General features: G+C 35.7%; 1 protein-coding gene across 1 annotated transcript in view; it reads right to left on the bottom strand.

Moving 5' to 3' along the window:
- Positions 1-13022, bottom strand: part of mts (protein phosphatase 2 catalytic subunit mts) — a 97817-nt gene that overhangs the window by 23953 nt on the left and 60842 nt on the right. Inside the window, exons 4-5 of the mRNA XM_090404408.1 lie at positions 11743-11832; positions 1226-1387 (exon numbers count right to left, since the gene is read on the bottom strand). Of these exons, the coding sequence (XP_090260534.1) occupies positions 1226-1387; positions 11743-11832 (252 nt within the window). The remainder of the gene's footprint in view (positions 1-1225; positions 1388-11742; positions 11833-13022) is intronic.

The following is a 13022-nucleotide window of genomic DNA, read 5'->3' as shown; positions in this document are numbered from 1 at the left end:
TTGACTGCTAATTGGACTCAGGTGTGTAATGGTGGATCTAAGTTTCCATCTACAGTCACGAATCGAAGCAAAAAATCCTGCGAATTGCGATTAAACATCGCCAAACACTGCGTTGAAATGTCTTTTCACATGCGTTTTTGATCGACAGTCAACAATCATGGCACCCATTGAGCACATAGCTTTTTTCATGTGCAATTTTTTATGCAAGATATTATACACCCATTCAGTTGATGTGCCTGCAATCTCACACGCTTTCACTGAGCGGTCTTCCATAACGATACCATAGATTTTGTCAACTGTCTCCTTTGAAGTGACCTCAGTTGGACATCCAGAGCGCGTTTCATCTTCGATGGACTTACGACCATGTTTAAACTCATTTATTCAAAAAATAAAGTCTTTAATGCTAGTGCAGAGTCCATGAACTGCATCTAACTCGGCTTTGATCTGTGTGGCCATCCACTTCTTCAAATAAAAGTGTTTTATCACTGCACGAAACTTGTTTTTCTCCATTTTTATGAAAAATGCGAACATGGACATTTTAAATATTTGCCAAATGAGAACTGCGCATCGCACATGGCTAAAATTTTGCCAGGGGTCATGAAAAAGATGATACGTGCTGACACTGGTATGAATGAACAAATTGTGTCGCCGTCTATTGGAAATTTACCAAATTTTTAAACAACCCTCGTAATAGCAAAACGTCCACACACCACAGCTGGTCAGTTGCAAGTCAGCTCCATTCAAGCACAGGCATACAAATATCTTCACAAAATGTAGCAAGACATTTATGACAAGCAGGAAATGTGCCAAAAAGACTGAAGCATATGTTGTAGACACAGCTCATTGTAGAGCACATTTTCAATGGTGTTGTACGTATGACAGGAAAGAAACCAAGAGTAAGACCAAGGTCTAGATGGATTAATTCAATAAGAAGTGCCTTAGAAGCAAGAAATGTTAGCTATGAGAATAATGGAGTGCTGAGAATTAATAGACTAATATGGAGGAACATTGTTCATAGATTAGTAATAATGTACATAATCATAGTACTGTCACAGTATACTGCACACCCTTTAATGATACATATCAGGAAATTGATGATGAGTACCTATGATTTTAAATTTTATTAAATTCAGGAAAGAATGTTTATGCAAAAAAAAAAAAATGATTTGACTACATTATTCTTACACTTATAATCGAAAATGTCATGCTATATTTAAATACCTACCTCCATAACCAGCTGGTGAGCTCTAGCAACTAATGTTAAGCCATTGCTATGATTAAAGGTTTCAGAAATGTCTTGACCAAAAGTGTAACCTGCACCTCGAGGAGATATACCCCAACCTCCACGATCATCAGGATCAGACCACAATAAATCACACATTGGTCCCTGAAATAAATAAATATATAATAAATAATTAATGCTTCATGTACTTGCATAAAAACCACTTGGAAAATTATTTTCTGTAATGTACCCTCAAAGTAAGTGTACCAGATAATTATAAACAGCCCATCTATTAATTTTTCATGACAATTTTCTATTAACTTTTTCCCCCCAATTAATTTATTATTTGCCAGGCTGCTGATTTGATCAATTCTTACATTTCAATCTTCTCAAGCACTGTTAACTGCATCAAAACTAACCTATATCTTAATCTTTTTTAGTCCTTCCTTTTTGCTTCAAACCTCTCTGATCTTACTATTTTGTGAACATACCATCTTAATTTAGCTCTTTTTTTTTTTTTTTAAAATGCTGGGTCAATATACGAGATGTTTAAAGTAGTGCTTGATGGCTTAAGTTGAAGTAGTACAATTGCAGTATCTATGAATCTGTGTAAGTTTGGGCCTTACTGTATTTGCAGAGGCATTATGTGTGTACTATTCTGGCATCCATAATAGGTCTAAGTAAAACCACCTCCTTGTGTATTGTAAGTAAACCAAAGATATGTGGAATGACTGGATGATGTTTAGAAGTGATTTGTTCTTTGATCTCCTTAGACCAATTACAAAGTTCTTTTATTAGATTGTTGTTTTGTTATGAATGTAGGATCACTAACTGCCTATAAGTATCACCACTAAATAGTTCTCTCATCTTGTTTATGTACACATTAAAATCGAGAACTACAGCAGCATTTCCTTTCAATACTAAAACGTTACTTTTTCAGAGGTCCCTCAATGTCTTAATTCAACAGACATGTTCCTAGTAGAGGATTTGGAATTAATCTGGAGAAATCCATCTTAAAGAACATATCAAAGATAAGAAAAAATTTTTTGGCATATATGTCAGGATTAGCATTTCATACCACCCAAGGAAAAAAGACGCTACTTTGGCAACTCACAGGAATACCATACACAGAACTTAAATATAAAGAGCCAATAGGCTTCCTTTAGGCGATATAAACATGAAGCCTATTGGCTCTTTATATTTAAGTAACTTAATGGTTGCACCTGTTTGACAACTCGTATAGCAGAGTATATAAGTTCTTTTCGCTATACCCTTTGGTATCTATTTGGTCTAGCTACTCACTGATGAAGCCTCAAAATAGGCTGAAACTGGTCTGGGTAGTGACCTCCCACCATAATGTAATAACAGCATACATTTCCTAGGAAATGTGTTTTTACATTATGGAAAATACCAAGATTAGCGATCAGAACTTTCCCCACTTTTGCAACGAGTTGTCTGAGATTGTACTATGACTACTTGCATTAGCTCACACTAGTAACCACCGATACTTTTATAGTTTACTATATTCGGCATGAAACTCTCCGATTCCAATCTTTGAGTTTCTTATTCGGTTTTAAAACAATGTGGGATTTAATATCCCCTTAATTTGAATAACCATACACAGAATTTAATAACTATGTTCACAGATTTAAAGAACCTACTGAACTGATACAATGTTCAACTCAACATAACAAAAACCAAGGTCTCACCTTAAACCAGCTTTGGTTGGCATATATCAAAGACCTACATATTAATGAATTATATAATGAAAGAAGTTACACTCCATATCACAACAAAGAGCCATGCAACTGATATCTCCATGCCATATACATATAGTAAGTTCATTCAATGCATTCATTCAAAAATTATAATTTTTTTTCTATTTATACTTAATCTGAAGATGTACACAACAATATATACAAAACTAGTAATTAAATGTTTTTCTATCTAATGTTATACATGGTTCTTATCAGATAAATATCCATAAAAACTTATTCAAATAGCTTCCCACTAAATCAAAATGCACTTATATTATCTATTTCCATATTTAATTTACAATATTCACTAAAAATCATCATAAATAGCTAAAATATAGCCTGTGTATAATTTCAGAGAGTGAAGTTGTTTACCTCCCTACATAAAAGACCAACTAAAAAAGTCAAAACATTTTTTTTCTAGTTTCACCCCCCCCCCTCATTTTCTGAATCCACCCATGAAACTCATTTTATAATCTTTTCTAACAACTTAATTAATTTTGCTAAAATTAATGTTTCTTCAAATTTTACCACTTAATCTGTGGTCAAAGCTGTATAACTGAGAGGAGACCTCCACATAGCCTTTAAAGGAATGCGGAGAACCGACCAGGGCTTCTGACCTAATGTCCAATCCTCACCTTCTCGTGGTGCACCCTGTTGGGTATCTACTTGGATACTGAATGAACGAGGATGGGCTGGCAATTTGGGATTTAGCCAACCAAATTGTATTCTTATTGGTTAAACCAAAATAAAAAATGATGGTACAACATGACAAAATTTCATGCCGGCTGGGGCGCTGCCCGGTTAAACAAAGCCCCACGTTGTTTTCATCAGGGAACCAGGGCGAACAGCAAAAACTCAGCTACTGGAACAAATCTGAAAACAAACCCCAACTCAACATCACCAGAGTTAAAGATCGGTACTATCAACGTAAGAAGAATGAATGGCAAAGAAATGGAGCTAGCTGAGGAATTAGATAAGTACCAGATCGACATAATAGGGGTGACTGAAACAAAAAAGACCAAAACTGGTGAGATCTTACTGAGCAATAAATACAAAATGTTATATTCAGGCAATGACAATCAAGGAAAAGAAGGGGTAGCCATAGTATTCAACACAAAATATGAGGATAATCTTCTTGAATGGCAGTCAGTCTCAAGTAGAGTAATGTGGGCAAATATGAGAATGGGGAACTGGACAATGAGACTTATTTGTGCCTATGGTCCCACAGAAGGTTCTACTAAGGTAGAAGTGGAGGAATTTTTTGAAGCTTTAGAAAAAGCAACTGACACAATGAAAAATGAAAAGATGGTCCTTGTTGGGGATCTAAATAGCAGAGTAGGAAATGATTGTGAGACATACAAAAATATTTTGGGAAAATTTGGAGAAAAGAGCAAAGCTAATAATAATGGCAATTATCTGTTGGATTTCTGCTCAGGACATGGACTGGTTATTACTAACACCATGTTCCAATATAAAAATGTGCACAAATTCACATGGAGAGAAGAGACTAAGAATAAGAAAAGTCTCATTGACTATGTTATTGTTGATAGTGATGTTTTCTCCCTGGTGCAGAACACCAGAGTGTACAGAGGATTTGAAATTGGAAGTGATCATTATCTAGTCTTGAGTAAGATAAAATTGAATTTCATATTGAAAAGAATAACATGTAAGAAAGTTTTAAAGCAAATAAAAGTTGAGCAGCTCTCAGATGTGAACTGTAGGCTAAAATACACAAAGATTATTGAAGAAAAAATGAAAGAGTTTGAGAACAGGAATCAAACCTTGGAGATTCAGTGGCAAGCTCTGAAGAAAATATTGACTGATTCTGCCAGAGAGGCATGTGGTGAGGTTGTCTGTAAGGATAAAAAATCAGAACTCCCTGGTGGACACAGGAGGTTAAAGAGGCAGTGAAGGAAAAGAAGAAAGCATACCAAAAGTTCCTGTCAAATAAGTCAGCTTGTGCTCTTAGAGAATATAGAGACAAATGCAAGAATGCTAAACACTGTGTAAAACTAGCTAAACAAAAGTCATGGGAGGACTTTGGCAAGAATACAGAAAATAAATATCAAGAAGGTGGCAAAATATTCTGGAGGTTGTTGAAGAAGCTTAGGAATGGAGGAAAGTGTGCTGTAAAAGGAGTTAGAGATGATAAAGGTGACATGAAAACAGGAGAAAAAGATATCCTTGAAGTATGGAGTAATTACTTTGAAAAACTTCTAAATTAAACAAGCAGTGATGACAGCATAGTGGTAAAAAACACTGACCAGGCATGCAGTCAGGAATACATATCCATACTTGAAGTAGAAAAAGTCATCAAAGGCTTGAAATGTGGAAAGGCAGCAGGAGTAGATGATATTCGACCAGAAATGCTGAAGTATGGTGGTGTGAGAGTCTTACAGTGGCTGCACTGCATAGTTCAGAAGGCCTGGAGAGAGGGACGAAATCCCAATGATTGGAGTAGAGCTCTCATAGTACCCATATATAAAAAGGGAAATAAGGCTGCATATGGGAATTACGGAGGTATTTCCCTACCTGAGTGGTCCCGGCAAGATCTATGCAAATAAACTTGAGAAACGGTTGAGAAGAATTGTGGAAGAAAAGCGTGGTGAAGAACAAGCTGGATTCAGGCCAAATAGAGGCTGCCAGGATCAGATCTTCACTTTACGACAAATAGTCGAGAAAGAATGGGAATACAACAAAGATCTGTATTTAAGTTTTGTCGATTTGGAAAAGGCATATGACAAGGTGCCAAGAGAGAAGCTATTCAATATGCTGCAGTTATATGGTGTCAATGGGGCATTATATCAAGCAATACTTAGTCTTTATTTGAGTTGTAAGTCAGCAGTTAGAATTGAAGGAAGTACAGGAAGATGGTTTAATGTTAAATCTGGTGTGAGACAAGGATGTACATTATCCCCTCTGTTATTCATTATCTATATGGATCACATTATGAAGGAAAGTGGTATTAAACATGATATCAAAATTGGAAATGTTAATGTCAGCTCTTTGCTTTATATGGATGATGTTATACTTCTAAATAAATCCGCTACAAGTCTGCAAGATTCTCTGACTAAATTGAATAGCTGTTGTAATAGATATGGTATGAAGGTCAGCAATAAAAAGACAAAGACAATGAAAATAGGCAGAATCGTTGAAAATGTCAACTGTGTTGTGAATGGAGAACCTGTGGAACAAGTAAAGCATTTCAACTATTTAGGCACGATTTATACTGAAGATGGTAAATTCAATATAGAAATAGACAACAGAATCAGCAAAGCTGATATGGTGGGAAGTCAGTTGAATAAATTCATATGGAATAAGAGAGAAATTAGTCAGAACACTAAACTGTATACAAGACAGTGTTCAAACCAGTTTTAACTTATGGATCTGAGAGCTGGGTCAGAAGTAAAACACTTGACCAAAGACTAGAGACCACAGATATGTCCTGAGAAAGATTATAGGCGTGAACAGATGGCATCAATGGCAATATCATATTAAAAATGAGGATATTAGGAAAGAACTTGATATTGTCAGCATCCAGGAATGCGTTAGCAGAGCTAATCGCAGGTGGTATGGTCACGTAAACAGAATGGGCGAGGAAAGATTAGCAAAACAAGTGTTCTCTGCCAGGTTGGCAGCAAAACGACCCAGAGGAAGACCAAGATATAGGTGGATTGATACGGTACAAAGTGCCTTAGACGATAGAAATATAAGATCTGATAACGTTGAAGTCTTGACAAGTAACAGACTGATTTGGAGGAAAATTGTAGATAGGAAATTAATAATGATGTAATGTAGTACTATCATATCCTGTACACCCCCTTGAGGGTACATAGCAGGAATTTGATGATCTGTGATTTGGTTCTTGTTTAAAGCCATTCTATAATTCATATCCGACAGCATTCAACTTTAATTCTTGACAAAACTGTCATTTCCAGTATGCTAATTATTTTACCGTGTTCACAACTAGATTATTATGTTTTTTTCCATATCCTTGCTACACCCCAATTTTAAAAAGGTTAGAATATCTGTCATTTCCAATAATTTATTATTTTCATATTCCTTGTGATCCTTCACTGAAAGTTTATACTTTATTATGCTATGCTAAAATACATTAGTAATGAGTTGGAAACAAACAGATAAAAGGAAAGCAAGAAAAACAAGACTGGAATGAGAAATACTTTTCAAATCCGCAAGTTACAATGTCAATCACATTAGCTTTGCTTCCTTAGATTGAATTGTGGAGACCAAAGCAGCAGTTCATTTTAGCACAAGGTTCTCTACAGTGAAGTTGGAAACGAAAGTATTTTCCCCAGGAATAAAATCTCCTCAAAAGTATGGCATGTGGTAGAGAACTTTTCTGCTTTTATAAATGTTATAAAACTATATATAGTGAGAAAGGAAATGGATTTTATTCAATTATTAAGGAATAACTATCTGAGACAGCATGTAATTGAAAATACTAGGAGTTTGAGAGTGCCTGATATGGTAATACCATCTGAGAATTTGACTGTAATGAATATGACCATGTTGCCACCTATTGGTGAGAGTGATCATAAGGTCTTGACCTGGGAGGTGGCTAAAGGTGTGGAATTTTCGATTAAGACAAGGTATATGTGGAATTACCGTGCTGGCAAGGATGACAAGCTTGGGAGATTGCTTGGATCAGTGCCATGGCATGTAAAACTGCAAGGGCTGGATGTCGATAGGGCATGGGAAGTGGTCAAGGAGCATTTACAGGAGATTATGGCTGATTGTATACCTAGGGTCCGAATAGTAAAAACAAGAATAGTAAACAAGTAGGGGTTAAATGGATGAATAACACAATTAAGCTTGAGCTGCAAAAAAAGAAACAACTGTGGAGGGGAATTTAAAGAGAAAAGTGACCTGCAGGCACACGAACGGTATAAAGCGCAGGCCAGAAGAGTAATGAGTGTGGTAAAAAAAGTAAAAGCGGATTATGAAAGGAAACTAGCTATGCAAGCTAAAGAGAATCCCAAACAGTTCTATCAATATGATGCAAGCAAAAAACTGTACACGGCAGAATGATTTTAAGGAATGACGATGTTAAGGAGGTCACTGAATCAGTCGATATAGTGGAATTAATGAGCAAGCATTTTGCAAGAGTATATCATTTAGGTGGTGACATTGAAAAAATGAAGGAACCATTAGTTTATATGGGAATTGTGATGAATAAAGTGGAGCTGAACAGTCTATTACAGAACCTTAATGTGAATACATCTGTGGGATTGGATGGTATACCTGCACAGGTCTTACGTGAAGCGGCTAAAGAATTATCAGTGCCCTTGACCGTGTTGTTTAATCTGAGTCTCGGGTCTGGTTTAGTCCCGAAGGTGTGGAAAGAGGGGGAAATAGTTTCAGTGCATAAAGGAGGATCCAGGACTACGGTTGCAAATTACTGACCGATCAGCATATCAGGAGTCGTTGTCAAGGTCTTGGAGAAAGTGGTGAAGGGAAAAATACAGGAATGGATTGATGAAAATGAGATACTGTACTACAGGGGACAGCATGGTTTGTGAAGGGTAGATCATTCCTCAGTAACTTGCTCAACTTTTATAACAAGGTGATGGCTGAACTGGATAAGGGTAATGGGTTTACAGTGATACTGCTGTACCTGGCAAAGGCGTTTGACAGGATACCACATGGAATTCTAATCCGTAAACTACAACATATGGGAATGGATAAAGGGTTGGTGAGATGGATAGGTGGGTGGTTGATGGAGAGATATCAAAGAGTAGTTTATTCAGGAGTAGAGTCCAAAAGAAGGCCTGTGACTAGTGGTGTGCCGCAGAGTTCTGTTTTTGGACCACTGCTGTTTAATCTGTTCATTAACGATATAGGGAAGGATCTAAGTGGAACAGTTCATTTGTTCGCTGATGATGCAAAGTTCGATAGGGCAATAGTGAATGCAGAAGATGTCAAAATTTTGCAAGATGATTTGGATAGTTTGGAGTTCTAGGCTAAGGAGAATGGATGTCAATTTAATGTGACAAAATGTAAGGTTATGCATTTTGGGGTGAAAAGATTAGCAGCAGTACACCACATTGGTGGAACTGTACTCCAGGAGATTGATGAGGCCAGGGACTTGGGAGTGCTGGTGGATAGGGAGATGAAGTTTAGGGGGCACATTGCAAAAGTGGCTAAATCAGCTCAACTCACTTGGTTGTTGAAAAATACTTTGACGAGTAGAGACAAGCAAGTTATTGTACCTCTGTACCGAGCCTTGATAAGACCTCATCTCGACTACTGTGCCCAGATTTGGTCACCTAGGTTTCTTCTTGATGGGGAGGAGGTGGAGAAGATCCAGAGGCGAGTGACCAAGATGATAGCAGGTCTATGGAATGAACCTTATGAGAACAGGTTGAAGATTTGTGGGTTGCAGAAATTAGTTGATAGGCAGAAAAGGGGAGATATGATTGAGACATTCAAATTGCTAGAGGGTTTCTATAGGATTAATTCAGAGGATATTTTTGAGATCAGGACTGGTGGTGGGAGAACTAGGAGACACCTATGGAAGCTGGGCAAGAGTATGGTTAGCAAGGGTGTTAGAGCTGGGTTCTTTACTTTTAGAGTGGTAAATGAGTGGAATAAGCTGCCAGAGTCTGTTGTGGGTGCTATGACAGTGAGTGAGTTCAAGGCAAGGTATGATAGATACTGTGAGAAAGTTGTATAGTTGTGTGGACATGATGTTTAGGGCCTCCCTCGATGAGTCTAAGGACTCCCTTGGAGTCGCCCGTAATAATAATAATAATAATATTTATAATTATTAAACTGTATAGAACTGTTATAAATAAGCTTTCAAAGTACTTTTTAAGAAGTCCTTCCTCTTTGGATGATGAAGTGAATAAAAATGTGTTATTTATGCTTGTGTCACTTTCCTCCTTACACACAAAAAAATTACTACATTTATATTCAGTACATCATACAGCACTCCTGGTGGTGAATTTTGGATTTTTTTTCCTTAGATATCGCTTCCACATAATATATGCATTCCTGCAAAGTTTTGCAGCATTTGGATCACTGAGTGGTGCTCCACAAGGCCTTATTAAACAGGACTACTTTAATCTTTATCACCCTGTACAATTCATTTTTTTTAAAATAATAATTGTTTATTACATATGTTGGGCATACTGTAATATGTGTGTGTGAGGTTAATACTAAACTAAATGAATGCACTGATTTCATTAAAAATTTAGAACTGTAACTTAATTTAAATGTATTCATGATATGAAAAATGTACATGTTTTCTCATACCCTTCAAGTGTACAAGATATATTTTCAAGTAAAGTGCCTTAAGTATTACACCTAGTGGGGACTCATTTTTCTCACAATACCACAAACAAAAACTGGAAGTGTAGTGCATAATGGAGCATGAGTGGAGTGTAAAAGAACACTATAATGTAGCCGTGAGAGAAATGAGAGTTTGGAAGTTGAAAGCAGATATTTTCCAATTCTTTCATAAAAAAAAAAACCGTTTAAAGTTATCAATTGTTATTTTACAAAAATGACAACGTAACTGTTGGGGAAAGAAGATGGCAGGTTAAGTTTTAATTACTATGAAAAAACAAAATCTTTCATTTAGAAAGAAAAATAAAGTTCTGAACCTTAAGAGATAAAAGACCAGAAGAAAGTAAAGATGACAAGTTTATGTTGACTGTTAGAAAAAAGGCACAACTTAAATTGAAAGTATTTTTGTGATTCCACAAAAGGGAATGCCATAATGTTCAGATTAAAGATTTCAGATCCAGAAATTTTATTTCTAGAGAGCTGGAAATAAGGCATCTTTAATAAATTCATTGGCAGCCAACTATAATCAAATAAATTGACAGTGAATGATGTTTTAAAGTGGAGTGGGAGTGTTTGATGGTCCTTACATATGGTTCTCCCACTTATTGATTTCATAGCATATGTACTGCACAAGTTTTTACAGAATCAAAGGCATTCTAATAATCAATAAATCCCAAAACCAGTGAGGTCACTCCTGTACCTCAATAGGTTTTGGGAATGAAGTCTTCTGCTAGAAGAATATTTCCAAAATATTTCCACACAGACTTTGTAGAACAATCATAAACATCCATGGCCAAGGCAGTGTATCTGCTCTGCAGCCCTCTTGGCTGCAGAGCAGATACACTAACCACTAAGCCAATCCAACTGGCTAATCAAAAACCAAGACATAATGAGAGTTGGTGTGAATTACACTTTTCAATAACCTATTATACAACTTGAATATGGTTTAGTGTGCTGAAGACACTTCTAAAGCCTGCCTGTTCTTTTGGATGTAGTTGCACAAAGATTAAGAGGCAAGATTTTTGTTAACGTTTTGTAAATCACTCATAGTAGATTGATTAGTTGATAGTCCTGGTAACCTTTTCCATGCTCTTATACATTTTTCTTTGGACAGAGGGTAAAAAGTTTGAACAAGATTTTGCACATCATCTCCCTACTTGCTTTTAGAAGTTAAGATATGACTCCATTCTATAGCTTTGCCATTCTGCATGCTTTGGATGCTCCATATAATTCCTGGTAAAATTCGCGGCACCTTAGTTATTTCACTGTTGTCTTTTTCGTTTCCTTTTCATCCAGAAATAATACTAATACACATATAATACATTATTATATATGTATGAACATATTAAAATGTTTTTTTTTCCAAATATGAAACATCAATTTTAGCAACAAATAAAATACCTTACTGTCACAACAATTTAAATTAAGTTAAATTATTAATTTAAAGAAATTTACCTCATGTGGAACCTCTTGTAAACGATCAAGAGCACGGATATGGTCCAATGTATCTATTGAAGGTGACAGTCCACCATGTAAACAAAATATCTGGAAAATATAACATTAGCAAATATTTGAATTGTATTTTGTTACAAACAAAGCACTATACATGTGCTTGTTTTAATTTTACAAGTGAACTCTAAGTTATGGCATGTTCATAATGCAGACATTGTTTTGCTGATCCTTTCTATTATTAATAGTCCAACTGAAACCAAAAGTGAAATAACAATAAATTTTGATAGAAATCCTAACTGCCAACTTGCATTTCTATTCAGCTAGTGCAGAATTATTAACTGGATCTTAAATTGTTAGGCTCATTAGGCTGTCATGGCCAACAGTTACTTGCCTTTCCATAAAGCTAATTATTATGATAAGGCACTTAAACCAATCTACACAGATGACTGCCAACTTCACATTCTTTGGCTAGTTTGTTTTTGCAGAAGGAAAAAACATTAATTGCCTCAGCCTTAAGAAGGTGGGTTAACAAGAAGAGTTAACTCGCATGCTGTGAAAAGATCTCATAGAAAAGTTCTTTACATCTGAGACAGAATTTGAATATAGGTCTTCCCAACCAGGGGGGGGGGGATCATTGCTAATAGAGTTGCAGAGACCATAAAGAATTATTAATATCAGTTTGAATCATTCTGCCAATAAAAATTATCTGATTTAAACCAAAACTGAACCATGTGCTCATCTAGTGTACATTGCAAATCACAAATTGTATTAAATTCCATACTTTCAGAACAGAGTTACTGCAATATGTCTTGCATTTTTGTTCACTAAAAAAAATTATTTTCCCTGAATATTGGCTATGATATACTAACATATTCAATTAGATGATGTGGGGAAACTCAATGAAAATTTGTGTTAGATTTCTAACTTTGATATTTAAATTCTTAGAGGCAGTGGAAAATGTGTTTATGAATTGCAATAATAACTGATTTTTTAATGCAATGGGGTGATAAGAATTAAAATGTTAATATTACTTGTATTTATCAGTTTATAGTGTACTGTAGTTTCAAAGTGATTATTTGATTTTATGTCAAATTAAGGAAATTAACAGTTTATAACTCTACTAAAGATCTCTATTAACCCTAATCGCATCAGCTCAGTAAAACCCCTAACTACCATTCATTCTAAATAAAGATTTAATCTTTACTATCCATCTCCCAAGACACACTCCTCATAAAGACATAATCACTGAAGCTAAAGCCAAATTAGAAAGACTAATAAAGAAG

The sequence above is a fragment of the Typopeltis vanoorti genome, chromosome 14 (genome assembly GCF_054136105.1).
Source record: "Typopeltis vanoorti isolate ZY-2024b chromosome 14, IOZ_Tvanoo_1.0, whole genome shotgun sequence".
In the NCBI taxonomy this organism is placed as follows: domain Eukaryota; kingdom Metazoa; phylum Arthropoda; class Arachnida; order Uropygi; family Thelyphonidae; genus Typopeltis; species Typopeltis vanoorti.
The sequence above is the reverse complement of the archived record's forward strand: the minus strand, read 5'-3'. Positions and strand labels throughout refer to the sequence as shown.